The sequence below is a fragment of the Fistularia commersonii genome, chromosome 11 (genome assembly GCF_037954325.1).
Source record: "Fistularia commersonii isolate RoL2024-O1a breed Wild chromosome 11, RoL_Fcom_v1.0, whole genome shotgun sequence".
Taxonomy (NCBI): Eukaryota; Metazoa; Chordata; class Actinopteri; order Syngnathiformes; family Fistulariidae; genus Fistularia; species Fistularia commersonii.
In genome coordinates this window covers 6,385,909-6,407,565 of record NC_141294.1, presented here as the reverse complement: position 1 = coordinate 6,407,565, position 21,657 = coordinate 6,385,909, and the positions used below count along the sequence as shown (strand labels likewise).

The 21,657-nt window shown below is 41.5% G+C and overlaps 1 protein-coding gene across 1 annotated transcript; it reads left to right on the top strand.

Moving 5' to 3' along the window:
* Nucleotides 1–19,676: 19,676 nt before the first annotated feature.
* On the top strand, nucleotides 19,677–21,192 carry pou3f2b (POU class 3 homeobox 2b). The gene has a single exon (XM_086155856.1). The coding sequence runs from the start codon at nucleotides 19,733–19,735 to the stop codon at nucleotides 21,017–21,019; it is 1,287 nt and encodes a 428-aa protein (XP_086011982.1). The 5' UTR covers nucleotides 19,677–19,732; the 3' UTR covers nucleotides 21,020–21,192.
* Nucleotides 21,193–21,657: the final 465 nt, after the last annotated feature.

Genomic DNA, 21,657 nt, shown 5'->3' with positions numbered 1-21,657 from the left:
ACACACTCACCCAATCTACACTTACACACAAACACCCGCCAACACACACACACAAACAGGCAGGCAGAGCTGCCACTCTTGCAGATAGAGGCAGTATGTATGGCGAGAAGATCACTACTGTTAAATATATATATATATATATATATATATATATATATATATATATATATATATATAAGTACTAGACAGACTTTGAAGGTGGCAAAACTCACCTAGTTTTTTTAGTTTCTCTTTCAAACCATATCTGTCTAATGACCTTCAATTTATATATTGCACTAAATACATTTCTATACTTACGGACGTTTAATAACCTCAAAGGTGATTACTGAAACTCTTTCAGGTATATCTAATAAAGAAAAGAAGTAAATATCTACATGTGAAAACACAAGAAAAGAAAAGAAAAAAACAAAATGATGAAAATATTAAATTCCCAAGCATTTCACTTTTCATCAGTCTTAATAAAAACAGGTATGATAATTTGACCCAGTTATGAAAGTCCATCCACACATAAACTTTTCCTTTTTTTTCCAAAATTGAGAGATTTTGCAAACTTTGGATGTGACTCTCCTTTTTTTTACAACACTAAAACTCTCCCTACCACTCTTGTATCATTTTGCAGCCATGCTGCGGTTTATACTGTGAATACTTTGATAAAAAGCTTTTAGTAGAAAAGTGTGGTGTTGTTTCTCTCGGTTCAAGCATGGTCATTATACTACATTAACTAAATATGAATCATTTTTGTGAAGATAGCAGTCCAAATTGAAACGATAAATTATATTCATGTATTCTTCTTTTAGTTTACTGAAGACAAAGGCTCTTACAGGCCACAAAGGTGGTCGACTAGGCGGGCAACCAGGATGCTGGAGCCTATGCCAGCTTTCCCAGGACGTGAGATGGGCTTCAACCTGAACCAGTCGCCAGTCAATCACAGGGCCACAACTCAATCAAATGTCTGGGCACTACTTGCAAAGGAAAACAAAAAAAATAAATCAGCGAAATAAGAATCCGAATGTTTAATCACGATGCTATGGGAGGCATTTCGACCGTCTCTTCCCACCACCACTCACTATGTCTTTGTCTTTGGTTGAGGCAGCTCAGTCAGAAGGAGTCGGTGAGGCCGCTGACCAGAAAGGACTGTGTGATGTGTAATTACTGCGTGACCCCGGGCTACATCTCTCCTAACCTGCCCCCTCCTCAACCTGTGTGGTAGCTCCCCCAATGCCTATGACCTCCACACACACACACCTTGTTAGCCATACCGGCATGAAGCCACACCACCGTCATCCTTGTCCCGGTCGGGGGTATTAGGGTTGTTATAATCACTGAGGCGTGCTGGGAGAGGGACACTGAACCACACTTTCTTGTTGATCTCTGTCTACAGGGGCTCCCACTGGTCACTGAGGTCCTGGATTATGATTGGGTTTTTGAAGGTGGTGAGAAAATATCAGGAATCTGGCCAAATTTTCACATGAAATATATTCATTTAGCAGAAAACTGTACTCCTTGACTGTTTGAAACTTTAAATTCAACACAAAGGAACTTCCAGCACAAGAGGTGAGACAAGGACTTAACTTCTTCTAAGTTCTGGCAACCTGGATGGTGAAGAAATAGTCAGCCTGTGTGTGTTTGTGTGTGTGTGTGTGTGCGCGCACACGTGGTATATATGTCTTGCTCTGTTGCTCTCATCGCTTTCTGTCAAGATGCTGATCTCTCTGTTGAGAAATCAATGCCCCCTCCCCCTCTCGCTCTCTCTCCATCCATCCATGTATCTCTCTCTGTGCTCCTGGATCAGGCCCAAGCTCAAGCTGGTAGTCAATCTGCTGTCCGCACACAACACATTTGGGGAAGTGCACTTATTTGCTTTCTTGCCGAGACTTATATGAGAAGATTCTTACTGCTCTCATGTGTCTATGCTAAATACGGTGCTACCCCCAGCAGGCGATTAGCATAGCTCAGCTTAAACCCTGGAAACAAGGGGATGGGATAAAACCTGTTAATTAGTGAGATTTAGAGGTGCTGGTAGGCGGTTTGTGGGCCAGCTATTTACCCTGTTTTCTGTCTTTATGCTAACTGTGCTAACCCTACCCTGACATCGTGTTTACTGCATGAGTTGGTGTGGGTATGTGGTTCCGCCTTTGGATCTTGGCTGAAAATGTTGACAAAAATCCCTTCTCAACGCCAAAAGTGATATGAGATTATCTTTAGTTCTCTGTCATTTGACTAGATTCGTACGCAGAGCAACTCAATGGAGTTCTAATAATGCTGTATGGCATACGGTGCTGTAAATAAATAATAATAAATGCCTATAACAGGAATGACTTCTACATATTCTATGGTTAATCGATGCAGATTGATTTTCTGCTATGAGGGCATTCTTTCTTGCAAGATGGCTTTGGTACAAGATTTTATGCTCGTGATCTTACGTATGAGATATGTGTGTGAACTTAGAGAACCTCCCCACCTTTATAGTCAACAGTGAATTTGAGCTCATGTATCGTTTTGCCTCTAAACTGCTTGAGAGAGTGCGGGTTTATGCTAATGGATGGAACGTTAAAGTCATCTTCAGATGGTTGGAGAAAATTACTGCTCCTATCCAGAGAATGTTTAAAGATTCAGTTTTTATCAAAGAGTAAAACAGTTATTATTGATAGTTTTATGGTAACATTTGTAAATGCCCTGCCCTCAACTGAGCCGAAATAGGAGCTTTGATATGATTAAACTACCATTACGATTGAAAGTATAGTCCAAAGTCAACACTGTGATTAACAACTTCAAAATCTAAATTTCAAAATATGAAATTTAATTTTGTTACCTCTGCGAGTATATGTATCAGTTGCACTGATAAAGTTCAATATATTTTACTTTGAACAAACAAAGTCACTTCCAAAGCAATAACTAACATCAGTTGGACTATTTTTTTTTTTATATTTTTTGAGATCGTTTCCCCCAACAGGTCAATTTATCACTCCTGTCCAGTTGACGGAAATGCAGAGTTTAGGCTAGAATAGAACAGAATAGAATCGAATCTTGACTTTCTGCTCAGGGGAAAACTGACGTGTCACAACTTTAGCATCCTGTATAATCTTTTATTTCCTCAAAAGGCTTTTTTGTCCTCTCGTCACCTTCTCTGCCTCGAAATAAACAGACAGCCTTGTGCCTGGCATCTCTGACCAATGATTGGTCTGATCTTGATTGGCAATCATGGCACTGATCTCTGCAGTCTCTCCTTTTCCCTTCTCAAAATGACAAAGTGCCCTGCAAGAATTCAGTGCCCCTTTTCCAGCATGTGTTCTGTGTTTTAAGCTTGGGCGGACATGACTAAACGTTTCTCGCAGCCATCTAGAAACTTGTCTCACTTGTTTGATCGTAGTTTCTACCGCAATTGCACAGCAGTCATGTCGAGCCGTATCAAGTTTGCTGCTAAATGTGTTTATTGCCTCACTGAAGGAGCCAAGACATTTATATCAAATCTTGTTTCCTGGCACTGATAAAAACATTTCGCTCTAATATGACTTGATAAGCTTCAGATACCAATACCCCAATACTTCCAGTACAACATCATCATCCAATATGATTGGTCCTCCATCATATTTTATTGTGGCTTTTTATTTTCCTGACCTGCGTCATCCCTTGCTTATCATCCACGTGAAGCTCTGTATTACAAATAAGTAATCTTGGCATTCTGTGCCAATTGAATGCTGATTTTGGAGTCTCATCCTGTTGTCTGTGGGATGCACTAGCTAATAGACAATATTTAATAATACAAAAATGTTAAAATATAAACATTTAGGTCTTTTGCATAGACTGTATACTTTAACTTACGTGTTTGTTAGTCGTTTTCACGTTAGTGTCTCTCTGGTAATATCCTTTATAAAAGTGTCTGCCAGTTAACCTTGCAGTTAGTTATCACACAGTGAGCGTTACACTGAGGATGTGTAGGATGAATCTCCAACTCCAGTTGGCTCTTCGTATCCAATTGTGTCCGGAAGAGAGAGAGAATGTGTGTGTGTGTGTGTGTGTGTGTGTGTGTGTGTGTGTGTGTGTGTGTGTGTGTGTGTGTGCGTGTGTGTTTATTGTGTCTGTACGTGTATGTTTTCCTCCGCATGCGTTTGTTTGGAGGTTGTGTGGCAAGGGAAGGTAAATTGCTGTGATTATGTGGCAGTAATTGAACAGCGATGGTGTGTTTAATTGAGTTGTTGTTTCCTGATGTTTCAATGTAGTAGCAGGAGTCGCAGCACTGACAGGTGCCTCATCTTGCCTCTCAGAGATGGGGGAGGCTGGTGTTTGCTGCATTGTTCCATCGTCTTGGTTCTTCTTTTTTTGTGTTTTTGCACATAGTTTTTGTTTAGATGAAGGATGTATGTCGATACACTATTGTAGGGGTAGGGAACAGTTGAATAACTATAGGAATGCCCTCAAAGTTCTGAAAAGTATTTACATAATGTTTTAGCAGATATGTATGATATTTTTGTGTCTAATATAAGGTTATGTAAACAAATGCGTGTATTAGTTGACAATTTCTACAGGTTTGTAAAATACAAGCCATACTACCGCATCGTGTATATTGTGTGATATTCTGTATAAGAAATCTGCATGGGTGTTTTTGAATGTGGCGATATATGATCTGCCTCCTGGGCTCTATGGCCCAAATCAAATGGTAGGAAACATCTATTTCACAATTCTATTGCATCCCCGTCCCAACCCCCATCTCCCCATGTCTAGTTTCTTTTCTTGTCGGGTTCTCCTCCCCAGCAGGTCCTCTCCTCCTTCTTTCCTTCCCTCCTCAATATCGTGGTCTCCGTTGAGGTGTGAATACATTCTTCCTCCTGATCTGAGAGCTCTGTGTGGATGCAATTGTGCGCCTGTGTGTGTGTGTGTGTGTGTGTGTGTGTGTGTGTGTGTGTGTGTGTGTGTGTGTGTGTGTGTGTGTGTGTGTGTGTGGTGTGTGTGTGGGTGTGGGTGTGGGTGTGTGTGCATGCATCGTGACTGGTTGGTGATCTGAGCAGCCTAGCTCTGGGTATTGTGCAGTGTAATTCATGGACGACGTCTCCAGATGAATGCCTCCATTCACATCAACAGCCTCTCCATTAGCTGCAGCCCTCGCCGCCTTGCTGTTGTCTTTTCTTCTTCTCTGTAAAAGATGGGGAAAAAAGCAATTAAAGCAGGACACAAACAAACAAGAACACAACCAGTGTACCTGGAAAAAAAAAACTGCAAGTCTAGCAGGTGGGTTGTATTCTCAGTGCTCACATACAGTCCGTTTTATTGTTAACCTTTTCAAAATTTCCACAAAACCATTTCTCTGAACTGAAATTGCAAAATGTGTTCAGTTTTTTTATTTTCTTATATACTATAACTGCCATTTTCTATTATCAGCTTATGAAGCAAAGAAAATTCTGTGGTATGAAGATGTTATGTTGCTGCTGCTTTTTGGACAGGTTGAGAATTAAAATGAGAAGTGATGGCCAAGTTTTTTGTTTGACACTAATTAATTTTTGTGCTGCTTTTGTTTATTTAAAAAGTCAAATTATCAAATGTTACTTAAAGAAAAAGACCAGAATATCAGTATTTTCAAGCTTGAACATTTTTCTTTCAAGCTATGTATCATCACACAGGATATCAGTTGTCCTTCTGTGATCATATTTCTTTACATTGAATTAACATAAATGTTTTATTTGATCGCCTTTATGGTTTAAGAAGAATTGACTAACTCTAAGTTAGTTTATTTTTATTTATGCTCCATCATTTTTGAATCCCTGTCTTGTGTAAAATCAGGAACAAAACACCGCCTCTAATTACAAAATATAGATAAGTAATACATGTAGGTTAAGAAATAGAAGGGATATTGCTGAATAAATTCCAACCATGGAGTTGGTATTTGTAACGAAAAAAAATGTCATTCACTATTTTAAGAGTGACCTATGCTGTTCTTTTTTTTCTTCTTCTTTTTCATTTGAGGGTCCCCTGCAGAGTATTGTAACCATAGAGAATTTTGTCATCCCATCCGTTCAAGGGGGGGGGCTGTACCAGATGGGGTAAAACCCCTCCTCCGGACCTGAATGAATGGGCGTACCAAACACAGACTGACAGGAAGGAACAAAATGCTGAGGTCACTGTCCTGGCCGGACGCAAGATAATGTACACAAAGTGGGAACACACACATTTAGCTCTCACGTTCTGTGATTTACTGTTCCAATAAATCACTGGTGCTGCCTAATTTCCTATGGATTTCAATTTCCCCCTGGACATATCTGCATTGATCAACTTCACGTGTAGGGATGTGCCAAATGTCGCTCACTGTGACACTGAGGAATGGCTCACATAGACTCGTGTGCAAGTGTTTTTGTGTGTGCGTGTATGTGTGTGTGTGTCTATCTGTGGGTCTGTGACATGACGGTACGATGTATGCACATGCAGCATTTCTGTTCAACGGTATAATCACTATCAAGGCTTTAGGATACAAATCCTTGAGTCTGTGTAATAACATCTGCAAATGTCAGAATCATACAGAGACCGATAGGGATCAGACAGGCGAATAAGAACTTGAGATATTGTCATTCTGATCATATCTACTCATAACACTGAGGCTGAGCTTGATTGTGAGAAACAATTAAACATAATTCTAGCTTCTCCTCCAGTTGTTGCTATATGAAAGATCAGGGCACAACACTATTTAATCATCCCTGCATTGTGTTTGAAGCGAAACAAATTTAATTATCTTTCTCCAGTCACCGAGTATGTATGTTCCTTGATGCTTCATTGTCAGGCCCTTTTCAGCCCTTTTCAGATGTGTCTAGCTGGACGACAGGTAGCCCTGTTAGTTACTGAGCAGCGTGTCGTTCCTGGACCGCCGAATCCTCAGGCTCGATAAGTTCTCAGCTGGAATAAGGAGACAACAACCAGGCCTGACAATGTCTTTACCCCAAGATCTCTCCCTCAAGGCGGATTGGGATGAATCGTAGAGGAAAAGAGGAGAAATAAATTGGAGAAAAGGATAAATCGATGCTTGGCAGAGAGGCAAAACAGATCCACCAACCACTGGCCCAACACACACATATACACAAATGCACGCACACATTCCATGGTGTGGCATTTTTCCTTGGGCTCTATTGGATTGGTATGCAGAGTAGAGAGACGCTCAGAAAAAGACTTGGCCTACAAATGATGTCCTTTGTTTGATCCATTAGGTTGGGGGGAGGTGCGGGGGGATTTGGTAGGGTCGTCCCACCAAGACGAAAGAAGGGCTGAGAAACAAACATCTCTCTCTCTCTCGCTCTTTCTCTCTCTCTCACACACACACAAATACCCCGACAGTCTTCAAGAGAGACATAAATGTGCTCAGAAAAAAAGGCTGCTTGTCATCTGTTTGTGTTGATGAGTCCAAGAGCAGAGAGAATTTCATTGTTTGAATGGATGTGAAGGTTTTAATTTAAAGACTTTAAAGGATCCTTCCACTTTGTTACAGCTTGGATCTCCTGACTGAAAGAACATTCAGACGTTTGGCCTGATTCATGGTGACACCGCAAATGAAATGAATGATGGTCATACCACAGAAATGTAGCCAAATTTGTAGAAACCCTGTATTATGATGAATTACTAATAGGGCTTAGTGTGTTTTTGGCTCATTTGTTTCTTTTTATCCTCAGGCTACTTTTTTGTGACATTAACAATGCATTTTTCAAGCTGGGAATAAAGCAACGACAACTGAATATTTGTGCAAACCATACTTTAACATCCAACTTTTAACATTTATGATTTACATGGTATCATTTGTCACAAAAACAGATCATGAAATTTCCAATGAAGATTGTATGAAGGATGTATTCTCTTAAAGATAGAAAGTAAAGAAACTTTACAGTCCAAAGGCTTGACATCCTCTTGTTGCAATTCATAAGAATAAAAAAAAAAAAACAATATCGATGGTGTCATAAGCACAGTTGCTAGGTCAGCTGTTAATGGGGAGCTTTGTTTATCTGTATGGCTCTTGTTTTGTTTGTCGTATAATGACAAAAACTATACCGCATATTATCCTCTAAGCCAGTAGCAATTAAGTACAATGTTTGTTGGCTTGTTTGTTTTCTTTGCACAAAAAAGACTCAGAATGCCTCAGGTTATGCTGTACACTGCATAGCAATGAAACATGTAAAATGGGTTTAACCCTTTCTAAATTACATTTAAAAAAGAGAAATCAGCTTCAATGTTCCTACATACCGTAGGGAGGAGTTAGTGATAACATCCCTGCTACTATCACATGAAACATTGTGTTTATTTGTTAAATTATTTAAGAAAAATAATCAACATTTGTGCAGTTGATTATAATAACTCTGACAGCATGTCTGGTAGTTTAGGCTGATGAATAAAGTCAACTCTGGCATACAGATTTAGATCTCCGGGATGCTCTGGAGCAATGTAACTGCAGCAATTCAGTCTCAGTGTAATCTGTGGAAACAGCCACACTGATTTTGAAGGATACATGTTGAGGCGCTTTTTCTTCATTCATCTGCAACATTGCAGCCTTTTGTTTATGTGAACACCGTATTGGAATAATATCAGGCAGTGACAAAAAAAAAAGTTTCCATTACGGATCAATTGTTGCAATTGTGTATGCATAATCCAGTCCTTAAATCAATATACATCAAGCTATTTGTAATATTTGTGCACAGTTCTGTCTGTAAACAATAGGAGAATACTGAGCTCACTATGTTTTCCTCTGTATCTCATTGATTCCACAGCTGATCACGCTTGATCTCTGCTTCACACAGAAAAAATGAAGCTGGAGGGTGCAGACAGCAAAACAAACCTCCTCAATACGTGGGAAAAAATGTGTTACGGACGTGCCTGGTGCATTTGATGGCCAAATAAAGAAATAAAAAAATGCTCGACCTCAAAACTTACTTTTACCACTTAGTTATTAGTAGATGATAAGCTACTATTGTGACCAACTGAAAGCTCATGTCAGCACGTGGCTGCTTGTGGCAAGAATATGCACAAATAGTACGTTAATTGTGTACACTCCATACAGCGCTGTTTGTATAGAATACGTGGCTTTACACGTTAGCCATTAAAGATACACAGCTAGAAATAAACTTTTCAATTGGACTCTGAAGATACCTTGCCCTGATATAATTGATGGTCCAGCCTGGCTGTCTGCTAATAGTAAGTTAAGTGAGCTAATAAGACAACCAACTAAGACAAAAGAAGATGTTAGATTTAAGTCTAATAACCTACATGAAGCTGAATGTGCCCTGACTGTCTTTGATTTTGTGTCATTGCATAGAAGCCTTATTCACCTTCATCCAAGCTGTTGGAAATTCAGCAGGATCCATCTCCTCATTTGCAAGCAACTGTTTATCCATCTAAATCCTTTTGATGTGACTTGAAGATTTTTTTGAGATATTAGCTGTCCTGTTTTGGCTGCTTCTCTTTCAATTACAACAAAAGTAGTTGATGGTTGACAGATTTAACGTTTACCAGACGAGTTTCTTTTAAGAAATCGTAAAGAGGCTGGGTTACTAATGCTATTCCACAGACTTTTTTGCGCAGTTTTACGAGAGACTATTTTCTCACACAAAACTGCCATCCTACTACTCATCAAGGGGTTTAGATTATCTGCCAGCCATGAATTCTGGGAACATTGAATTCACTTAAGTTCTTCCAATGAAATTGAGGGATGTCCTTAGCACTGCAGGACAAATCTTGATTGAACATTGATTTAATTTTGGTGTGAACTGTCCCTGAAGAATGTTGAGGTAAGATCTTCTTGGATTGTATTAATGCCTTGGAAATTAGAGAGAAAAAAAACAACAACAAATACTGAAACCAAAAGGAAAAGGATGAAGTCAGAAATTTTCTGGCAGACATTCCCCACCTTCTTTTCAGCTGATTTAGATCTCCTTACCGGGATGCAGTAAACCAAAACTTTGATAGCCTAAAGTTCTTCATCCACATGACCATCAGCGTTTAAAATCCTGCAAATTGTCCAACGAACACTCCAAATCTAAAATTAACCAACTTTACCCTGACAGAGCCTTTGTGTAAAATCAGATGTCATAATAAGTCTGACTAGACATTAAAAATTCAACCTGCTCCCTGGTGCAAACTTCATAAGATCATCGTTTGAGACACATCAGCGCATACTGTACTGAATACCCAGCACAATTGCGTGTTGATGTTTCATCAAAAGAAAAATATTCCCGGCTGAAGAAGCAGTATTATACGAGAGATGCCAGAAAATATTTTAAAATTGACTTTAACATTTGAGAAAACGAGAATTATTGGATTTGGTTAGCAGAGGCCAGCTTTTACACCTTGGCGGACAATAAAGATACATTCTGTTTTGTTTATAGCTCCGACTTGAAGGGCACACCATCTGTTCCTGACTCCAGATGTTAATGGTGAAGATGACCTTGTTATACTGACAGTATTTCATTTTTTTTTGTAAACTCTTGCTCTCCAATTGACTCTGGCATGGATTCATCATTTAATATAAAAGCCAACTTTGTGACAGATTTTTAAGCCGCTGTTAAAGCTCAACTTCAACAGTACTCTAATTATTTAGACTTACAGCTCACCCTGTGAACGCTCCGCTGCACTGTCCTCTTCTGCCTGTTGCTGACGCATTCTTGTTTTCAGCTCTTTACCAGTAAAAGCACATAACGCCATTTATTTTAGCTGGGGAGTTCTTGCGCTCCGTGTCTTTTTATAGTTTTGTCGTTCATACAGTACTCCCTGCTGCGCTTCTATTTTCATGAATGCTGTGAGAAATAATTGAAAGCGCTGTGTATGCGCTTGCTTGTTGCACAGCTCTCCCTTCTTCTTGCCCTGGAAAATATTGTATCACTGAAACCCCTGCTGGAAGCTGATGGCCCCGCAATCCTCACAACTCTGAGATGTTAACACTCATCATAAAATTTCAGCCGAGATCAAATCTGCTCAAGAGCCTGGATGTGGTTCCCACGGACGGAACCAGACTATGATTGAAATTAAGTTGTTGGCCCTTGTCTCTTTCCTCAAGAAAACCGAGCTGGATCAGGTTTTCATCTCTTGATTCTGACTTGTGCGTTTACTCATGTTTGCTTATCACATTTATGGGAAAAAATGTCAAAGTGCTGCAACAAATGGTGATGTGAAGAGAAACAGACAAAGGAGTTTGGTTATATTTGACACAATTTATATGCATTACTACATGTAAGGTTTATTTAATCACACTGACACTCAACTGATTTTACTCGTACAGGTAATTTAAAAAACTTTTTTTTTCGGTCGTCACCACCTGTGTGATCTGAACCCTGACTAGTTTTTGCTAGCTGAGTCCCTGAGCTGGCTGTTTTTTTTTTTTTTTTTTTAAATACTGCCTCCGTAAATGTAGAAAATAGATAGAAGCGCACCTTTTGACTGTGGCAAAACCGTAATTGTTAATGTGGAATCGTTATAATTGTATTTGCATTAGCACAAGCAGCAACAACATCAGGGATGTTATTTTAGTCATTTATTAATGCATGTTCCATAGTTTTGAAAGTTTGATCTTACCTCTCCTATGGTTTAATGATAACAACGCACCTATACATTTTGCCACGCATTCAACTGTAACTATATTGCATTCATCAAGAATGAAGAATCTGAATGCCCACATCAGGCAATGTAAGTGTGAAAATACATTTGGAATTAGGGTATAAATCTGAATTTTATATATGCTCCAGAGTACACCTATGTATCAATACTTTAATTGGACCATGAAATGATCTTTCTGTTTTCATCCTCAGTTTCAGAAAGTGCTGCGTGGTTGTGTATCTTTCATCATCTTCACATGATAATTATTTGTCTTTAACATCAACATGATCTTTGCTGCTCAGAGGCTGCAGAGCCATGTTGGACAGTCAGGCCGTCAAAAAGTCTTCGATGCTGCCGAGTGCTGTGGTACTTAATACAATACAAGCCTCCTGGACAAAATGAAGTTGTGTTTGTATCTACTAAATGTTTGTGTCTTCATGCCGGGATTGTAGCTTGCCATTATAGTCTTTCTCTCTCTCTTGGTAGCTTTATGAGCCTACAGTGTTAGTGGTTCACTTGATTAACAAAAAGCAGTTGATAACTGAGTAGAGGAGGGTTTTTGCAGTAGCCAGAATGCCAGATGATCTCTTGTTAAAGAGTGATTCTACATGGCCTTTATGAATTTTGGAATGAGTGTTATTCAGCATGTCTTGGGCATCTTTTATTCCTGACATTTAATGGGGAGACCGACTAACTGGTCATCGGACATACAGTACTCATTTCAAGATGAATCAACAGTTGCTCTTTTTGCTTGCTGCTGCTAAGTTTTCTCACATTACCTACATTATATCTATCGGTACTCCGGACTGGAATCACTACTGGCTTAAAGAGAGACCTTCACATGATATATCTCATTAGGGACATTTTGTCAGAGCAGATCAGGAACCTACCAGGGCAAATGGTCCATGGTGCCCTCATGGATACCAGGCAGGTGCAGCTGTTTGAGAAAGCAGGGGAGGGTGCAGGACAACAGGCCACAGAGTGGAGAAGAAGAAGAAAAAATGAACCATGGGTAAATAAAGAGTTTTACTCTCCAACCTGCAGCAAGGCGGCCGATCATTAATCAATTCAATGTACAGTGCTTTGACAGTGTGGCCCCGGTGTCAGCAGAGATTATTTATTGTGGTTTACTAAATCGGCTTTAAAACTCAATCACTCTCACACCCCACACAAACATAGGAATCATTCCCCCAAAACAAATAGTTTCAGGAGCAGCACTTCTCTCCCCTTTTCGTTTGCCTCGAGAAGTTCCAAGGGTTAGTGAAAGATGTGTTTGTCTTTTTCCCCTTCATTGAAGGGTGAATTCAGCTCGGCGCAGTAAGAAATGGATTACCCATTCATTAAAGGGGCTGTGTCACTCCTCATTGAGTTGGACAAATAACAAATTAATTCCTAGCCGCCTAATTTCTCTCTGTTCTCCACTGAATTTCCGATAACATCAAATTACCGATCACAGCTATGTGAACTCCCTCAACTTTTTATCAATTCATTAAAACTGTGCCACGAAGGAATTGCTACAGAAGATTTTTTTTTTTTTTAATTTTGCTGCATGCTTCCTTTACCACCTCTACACCCTGCAAACAGAAACTAGCTGATGAATTTCATTCCAATTAGGATATTAAAAGCATCAGAAACATAAACTGATGGAAAAGTTGGTTATTATGAAACTTTTGCAAGCCTCAATATGTTGGTATGAAACTCAAATACAAGAGTGATGGCAGTATTTTTCCCCAGCCAGTGCAGGCCTGTAGACAATGGTGTTTTGTAAAGTACCGGTGGTGTATTGACAGGGCAGTATTGATGTTTCAATTAGGACAGCGTTACATAGTGCTGCAGCATGGTAACATGGTGCATCTCCTGCCATCTGCTCTGCCTCCACGTCTGACGAACGAGACACGTGGGGCCAATCGAGCCACACATGAGCGATGGGACCGCGAGATCTGACGCACACACACACACACACACACACACACACACACACACACTCACTCTTCCCATACGCACGTCCTTATGCAGAAAAATGGAGGGTGGGGGTGTATGAGGGAGAGCTCCTCAGCCCCGCTGTTTAAACACCATTCAGAAAGCCTGTGATTCCTCTCCTTCACATTTGCCTCATCAGCAGCCAGCAGGTTATTTCCTGACAAGGAATACACAAAAACATGCCAGATGCACAAGTTAAAATTCTTCAAAAGCTCATCTGACGCAAAAGCGAAAAAAAAAAAAAAAAAAAGGATACTGCCTCTGCCAGGTTTTCCCCGTACTGGGACAGTCTGAAATGATGCCCGGCATTATTGCCTGCCAAACCACACGAATCAAAGACCTCATTGTGTGGATTATCTCGTTAATCTGTTGATGCCATTGAGTGGTATTGCAGGTGTTAATGTGCCAGGTTTTTTATTCTTTCTCTTCTCTTATTGGGGAGGTGTAGCGTTAGGTTGGTAATCTGCTTTAAATGCTTTCTGGGGAATGAGACATGCTGAAAAGCAGCCAAGAGAACTCTGCCATGGTGAAGAGCTTTCTCTTAATACAGCAGACAGAGGGGACTGACTGAGGCTGCAGCGCTGATGCCAAGGGGGATGAGCCACAGAGCTACACGCCCCACGCCACTTGTTGAAATGTATGACTCTATGAATAATGAACGAGGGAGAGGAAAGTGATATTGCTAAAGCAGTCCCACAACGACATCTATCACAGAAATGCCTCATTGCTGTTCCTCAGTTTCCTCCAACTTGTGTCTGTTCGGGGGCTCTAAGCAAAGCTGCAGCGATGCAAGCGCTCGGGCTGACAGACTTTAGAGGTAAACTCCGAGAGAGCGGGAGAGAGAAAAGTGAAAATGATAAAGAGACAGAGAGTGAAAGGGGAGAGGGAAAGGGACAGAAAGAGAAGTAATCCTCCCTTTTTTCTACTCCCTGGGGTGGTCTCTTCATCCAAGGCCTCAAAAAGAGGGACAGAATACACCTCGCTGCTACAATGGAGGGGACCCACAGGGGTTGTTGCTATATGAGGGTGTGTGTGTGTCTATCTGTATGTGTGTGTGTGGTGGGGGTACAGCTTTAAGCAGGCTTTTGAGTGGCCTAATTGCATTGGAATACAGCAGTCTGAGAGCTGGCTCAGATCACGGCGGGCTGCTGGAGGGGTTAGTGCCCGCACCTCAACAGCCACACTCAGCAAAAGAGCCACGGCACAATGCATACAATTAATGCTCCCCCTCTCGTTAACTCTCACTCCCCACTTCTACTTTTCTTCTCACCCCTTATCTTTCTCCTCCTCTCCTGGTCCCTCCCTCCCTCCCGACTCAGTATGTCGTCATCACCCTCCGCATTAGTCCGCCCATACAGCCTGTCACCCCCCCACCCCCCTTTGATGCGCACAACAATTCCAGTAGGGATGAAATGTAAGGATCTGCTGTCATTATGTAAGATTTACAAAAGGCCTCAAAGATAAATGATTGATTTCGGGGGCAGGTTAAAAGGAATATAACACCAATATGACATCTGTTATTATCACGCTGCAAGAACTGATCTGGATTTCATTAAAAAAGGGGTAAAAAACAGGTAATGTTATGTCTGTTGCATTCTTGAAACTTATTCTGGAGATAATGGTTAAAATTAATTTATTTGATTGTTGTTGTTAGTGTTCTAAGTATTACAAGCGAGTCTGTATTTTCCCAGGAGGATTTGTGCATTTAGTTATGACGGATTTACACTGTGACCAAAAAATAATGGCACCAAATGTTTGGTTGATGTAGATCAACTTTGATTTAATCTTTTTCTTTGTGTTTTCAAAAGAGTTTCTCAGTAGGAACATAAGCATCCAGCAAAAGTTAAAATACTCATTTGGTTATTTGTTTATCAGACTTGAAATTGGGAAGAATACATGCAGTGTATATAATTTGACTATTTAAGAAGTTTCTTTTGCCAAAAAAATCTGTCCAGCTTCTCATGTTTGATTTTTGTTTCATTTGTCTATTTGTCTCACATTAAAACTTAATCTATCTCTGAATTTTGTCTAATAGCTCAATCAAAAGAAGCATTTCAAATACATCCTCTTGGTGTCTGGCAAGCCATGATGCATATATATAAATATACATATATATATATATATATATATATATATATATATATATATATATATATATTATTTCCAGTCATCTCCTAAACCCAGTGATTAAAGGAATTATCGACAGATTAGTCGAGAATGGAGGCTTTTGTCAGTTTTAGTGCGAGAATATAAAGCATATCCCAGAATGCAATCTCGGTCTGACTCTGGTCATGTGAGATACTGAGGTGATGAGAAACTACATCTGCTCCTCTGTAGACAGTGAACTCTTTATATTTTAGTTAATACAGCCAGGCATCCAATCTGTACTCTCCCTGCTCCAGTTTTGGTCTCCTCAGTCCCTCCCTTCAAATGGGACTCATTGGACTGTGTGTGGAACAATCAATGATTTTAAAAACATATCATATTTAACCAGCCCCTCCTTTGATTTTCTTTATTACACGAGCCGTGTCTTCATAAAATCTAATTATTTCCGCTCATAGGACGCTTTCTACTGAGAAATTGGCAGAGGAATGTGAGCTGATGTATGGGGAGACAGTCGCCTAATTAGAGTGTTAGAAATTGAATCTTTACAGCACACGGGTCATATAATTATCCTGCTGTTAATTTAACGCTTACATTCTCTGCTGTTCATTTTTATTCCCTAAAATGTAGGTTGGCAGTGACCCTCGGTGTTCAGCAATGGTTTTTTGACTCTATAAGAGGAGGCAGTATGGTCCCTAGCATTGGCCCCTCCGACTGATTGAATAACTGAGGACCCTGCAGTCCAAATAACAAGGCTCGCATCATTTATGCATTGTTAAACCATGTAATTGAAACGAGCCATAGTTTGCATATTACACCATTAAAATAATGTGCTTTGCGTTTCTCCCAACACGACTAGTTAAGCCTGTGTGGCGATGTGGTAATTCCTTGAATTACAGCCTAATTACCACAATGTTCTTTTGATTTGGCCGATTTCAATGTTACGCCACAATAAGGTTCAGTATTAAAAGAATGAATTACTGCACTGTGCCTGAAACTTTTCCTCGTATCACTTAAATCCTGGCAGCTGCATGTACTGTGGCTGGATTCACATCCATAAAGAATTATTAGCCTGTGAAATTAGATATGATAAAGGCCCAATCAGCAACACTTACTATAAAAGTTTCACTTTAAATATACTTACATACATGTACTACACACACGGTGCTTGTGTGTGTGTGTGTGTGTGTGTGTGTGTGTGTGTGTGTGTGTGTGTGTGTGTAATTGTCTATTCATCTCTTTTCTCAATAAATACACTAACAAAGTGGGGAAAAAATGGCATAACAGGTGATGTGAGACATGTCTTTTAGTATAATTGCATTTTTAATTAAACATTTAATACAATTGAAACACACACTACTATCAACTGTGTACTGATTGTAAACTATGATAGCGTAACCGTCTTTTGGGGGTTTATCTTGATTATTATTTGACATTGTTTATGACTTTGGAGGTGGCCAGCAAACTACCGCCTAGATCCAAAGACGGGTTGCAGTTCAACTTAAACGCAACCCGTTTCAAGTCACTTGTCCAAGTCGTATAAAGTGGAGACTAGAGAACATTTCCTACTTACTGTCAGTGACAGCGACATGACACGAGTCCTGCATGAACCTTTTTGAATACATCAACATGCTTCAGTACAATTCCACGTTTCCACTGGTCAAAATCATTTGCGGTTCAAAATTTGAATGTTTTAGTTTTTGTTGTTTATCCCACAGGAAATATTTCTTTTATAATTACTTTTTTAATTGTCTTTTAATTTTACTTCTTGGTCCAAGTGATTAAATGAAATGTTTAATTACCATTTTGGTCATTTGCATACTTTAGATGTTATGAATTGTGGAAATTGAAGAACTGTTCGCATTGATTTATAGGTTTAATTTGTGGCAAGTACGCAATGCTTTATTTCTGTCCGATTGAATTGTTAAATAAGCCCGGACCAACAGAACATGAGTCTGATTGCACATATGCAGATGAAATTGTTAATCTCTCCTAGTATTTAATACCGAGGGACTTTCAGAAGTGAGAAAGTTGAAGCATACTTCTGCTAAGAAAAACTTTTTGTTTGTCATCTTTTTACACAGTGCACTTTATCTCATTGGAGTGGAGCAGCTTTGATGACATTCATAATCTCTCTCATCTTTTCCAGTTTTCTACCCCTTTCTCCCTCTCAGGGCTATGTGGTCTTTACTCCTCCCTCCTTTATCCCTGCAAAGGCTTTGTCCCTGCAGCAGAGAGCCTCTCTAAATAGAGGCCTTTAGATAGTCAAGGAACAGAGAGGGGGAGGGAGCAGCACCGACGCGACTGCTGTTGTTTCATTTACCTCTCCCTATGGCAACCAGCAGTAGTCGGCCAGGAATGTCCCCTCTCTGGACAAAGTCCTGGTCCCTGAATCTGACACTGGGGGAACGACAGCTGGGACGGGATGGAAACCTGCTTTCCCTCTCTGCTGTGGATCGGAGGCCCTGGACTTAATCTTACCCTTACTTCTGTCTGTCTTCATTTGACTGGACGAGCAGCCGGGGAAGATTTTTTTTTTTCTCACATTATTGAAGTGTTAAATAGTCAAATATTATACCTGTAAATAATTTCAGAATCTCTCTTAGTGATGTAAAGAGTCCTGAGTGGCCATACCATGCCCTGGTGGTTCTCATAGAATCTTTAGAATTTGTAAACAACCATTTAGGCACAGATGAAAAGCTCTAAGCTATGGGTTTTTGTTGGAATCGTTCAGAAAATAACGAGTTTATTTTGAGTGGAAGAAACCCACATTTGAGTCAATTGGTTTCTAGAGAGAAGCCCAGCTTCATTACGCAGGCCCTATATTTATGTGTGCAGCCAAAGCTTCCAAAGCCTGTTAATTTTCTTTATAGTCTATGTGGACACAATGCTCGATTTCTATTTATGAACTTCTAAAATGTTTTAATAAGCTAAGACACAAAATATATGTCTGTAGAAATGAAAGATGTAAACAAGAAAAAGAAAAAATATCAACCTACAACTTTTGTAGCATGCAACGCGGATGAAATACATATTACTTACTGTCGTTAATAAAATGTTTTAAAAAAAAGTTGTGCACTGATAAACAGGCACGTTAAAGACTTAGCATGAGGCTCCATTTGGCGACAAATGACAACTTTTGATATACTATATAAATCCCCTGAAATTAATGTTTTAAAAAAGTTGAACTGACAGACATAATTTCAAAAATGTATTTGCAGCTCAGTGTTTTTGGTTATTTTTTTGACACAGGGTTCATTTTCATATATGTCACTGAAAAATAGCTTTTTTTCTCCTATTGAATTTTTGGATTGGGAAAAAAATAAAATGAAATAATGATAAATAAATGAAAGCAGAGAGCACCTTAATCCGAGCTTTACAGAATAGCATGTTTTTGTTTTTTGTTTTTCAACGTTTCATCCCTGATGTTCTTTATGAATCAAAATACTATTGCCACCATTTGTGCATTTTCTCGTTTTGCAACGAACTCAGTAAAAATGTTAAGGTTGAATTTCACAAAAAAGAGACTGCCAAAACAATAGTACTATTTTTTTTACATGCACCCAACAGACTTGCTAATATGTACACATTACTATTTCTGCAGCATTCCCTGATGTTGATGACATTTGGCAGATTATAGTTTTAAATATATACCCTTGCTGTTGGTTTTTTTTTTTTAAATCGTCTAAACAAAATAGAATGTTGAACACACGTTTCCACAGTGTCGTTTAATAACATAATTGTGCTCAGAAACACAGGCAACAATTAATAAGAAAACTTAAAGTGCACTCCGACCAATTTTCCATATCCCAGATAAGAAAGCTTTGGCATTAATCTTCCCAAGAAGACACGGGTTGTGGAGGAACTGGCCTACCTCAGTCCTGATAGAACATGATTATCAAAGTAAATCGACTGTATCTTACAGTTGCACTGCTGATCCCGGTGCTCCGTCTCCCCACGCCGCACTCCGACTCCGCTTCCACGGGCGCCTCGAGTCGCACCCCAATCAACAAAGAGAGCCGCGTTCGCCGGGACTTCCCCGCGACCAATCGCTGCGCCGTTGCCCCTGGTGACCACGTCCATCATCCTCCCGCGTCCAATGAGCGGCGAGGGAGGGGCCGAGTCCAGGTGCGCCTCTGCGTCCTCTTGGCAGAGCGCCTGGGAGCCGCCTGTAGGCAGGAGAGGAGCTGTCAAATGCGAGGTTCATTTAATAAGCGCGTCCAGTCCGGCTCCGAGAGTCATGGCGACCGCAGCGTCTAACCACTACAGCATCCTCACCTCCAGCGCATCCATCGTGCACTCGGAGCCCGGCAGCATGCAGCAAGCGTCGGCGTACCGGGACGCGCAGAGCCTGTTGCAGGGAGACTACCCGCTGCAGAGCAACAGCCACACGCTGAGCCACGCGCACCAGTGGATCACGGCGCTGTCCCACGGAGAGGGAGCCCCGTGGTCGTCCAGCCCGCTCGGCGCCGAGCAGGACATCAAACCCGCGGTGCAGGGCACCCGGGACGACATGCACAACTCCAGCAGCAACCTCCAGCACCAGACGCGGCCGCCGCACCTGGTGCACCAGACGCACGGGAACCACCACGACGGCCGGGCGTGGAGAACCACCACGGCGGCGCACATACCGAGCATGGCGACGACGAACGGCCAGAGCCTTATCTACTCGCAGCCGGGCTTCAGCGTCAACGGGCTGATCCCCGGCAGCGGCCAGGGGATGCATCACCACAACCTAAGAGACAGTCACGACGAGCACCACAGCCCGCACCTCAGCGAGCACGGCCACCCACCGTCCCAGCATCAGCACCAGCACCGGCCGCAGAACCACCACGACCACTCGGACGAGGATACGCCGACCTCGGACGACCTGGAGCAGTTCGCCAAGCAGTTCAAGCAGCGGAGGATCAAGCTGGGCTTCACGCAGGCGGACGTGGGGCTCGCCCTGGGGACCTTGTACGGAAATGTGTTTTCTCAGACCACCATCTGCAGGTTTGAGGCCCTGCAGCTGAGCTTTAAAAACATGTGCAAGCTCAAGCCTCTGTTGAACAAGTGGCTGGAGGAGGCGGACTCCACCTCGGGCAGCCCGACCAGCCTGGACAAAATCGCCGCGCAGGGGAGGAAACGGAAAAAACGGACCTCGATCGAGGTAAGCGTAAAGGGGGCTTTGGAGAGCCATTTTTTGAAGTGCCCTAAGCCGGCAGCGTCGGAAATAATCAGCCTGGCGGACAGTCTGCACCTGGAGAAAGAAGTGGTGAGGGTTTGGTTTTGTAACAGGAGACAGAAGGAGAAACGCATGACCCCTCCCGGAGGAGCGCTGCCGGGGAGCGAGGATGTGTACGGGGACACGCCGCCGCACCACGGGGTCCAGACCCCGGTCCAATGAACTCTGCCGGACCGCTGCGCCGGGACTTGTTTACCCCCGAGAATTTTTGTATTCATCCTCGAGGTTATATATAAATCACTGGACTATGAAAGAATATAGTGGGTGTTTTATGTATAATAGGTTTGCAGTGAGTATTTACACGGCATCTGCAGTGAATATCCCGGAGATGGAAAGTGAGGTGGGGGGTTGGGTTGGGGTGGGGTGTGGTGGGGGTGGGGGTCGAGAACACGGTTCCTTCTCTCTCTCTCCCTCTCTCCCTCTCTTTCTCTATCTCTCTCTATCTCTCTCTCCCTCTATGTCGCTGTCTCTCTCTCCCGGCTCCGGGAACAGGCCCGTCCGTGTTCTCCCGAGGATACATGCCCAGCACTGTGACTCCGCTCCACGCAGTTTCAAGTTGTAGCCCCTTGTTGTGTGTTGATATTATACTTGAGGGTTTTTTTTTAAAAAAGGGGGTGGGAGTGGGTTTGGGGCGCAGTTGGTGATGGGAGGGCGGGGGTATAGTGGGAAATCATCGACGCTCAACTGAAAGGTTTTCGATTGTCACTTCTATACACACCTCAACCCCCATCTTGCTGAGCGTAACGAGGAGAGCGGAGGCGTTTAGTTTGGTTTTCCATTATTATTATTATTATTATTAT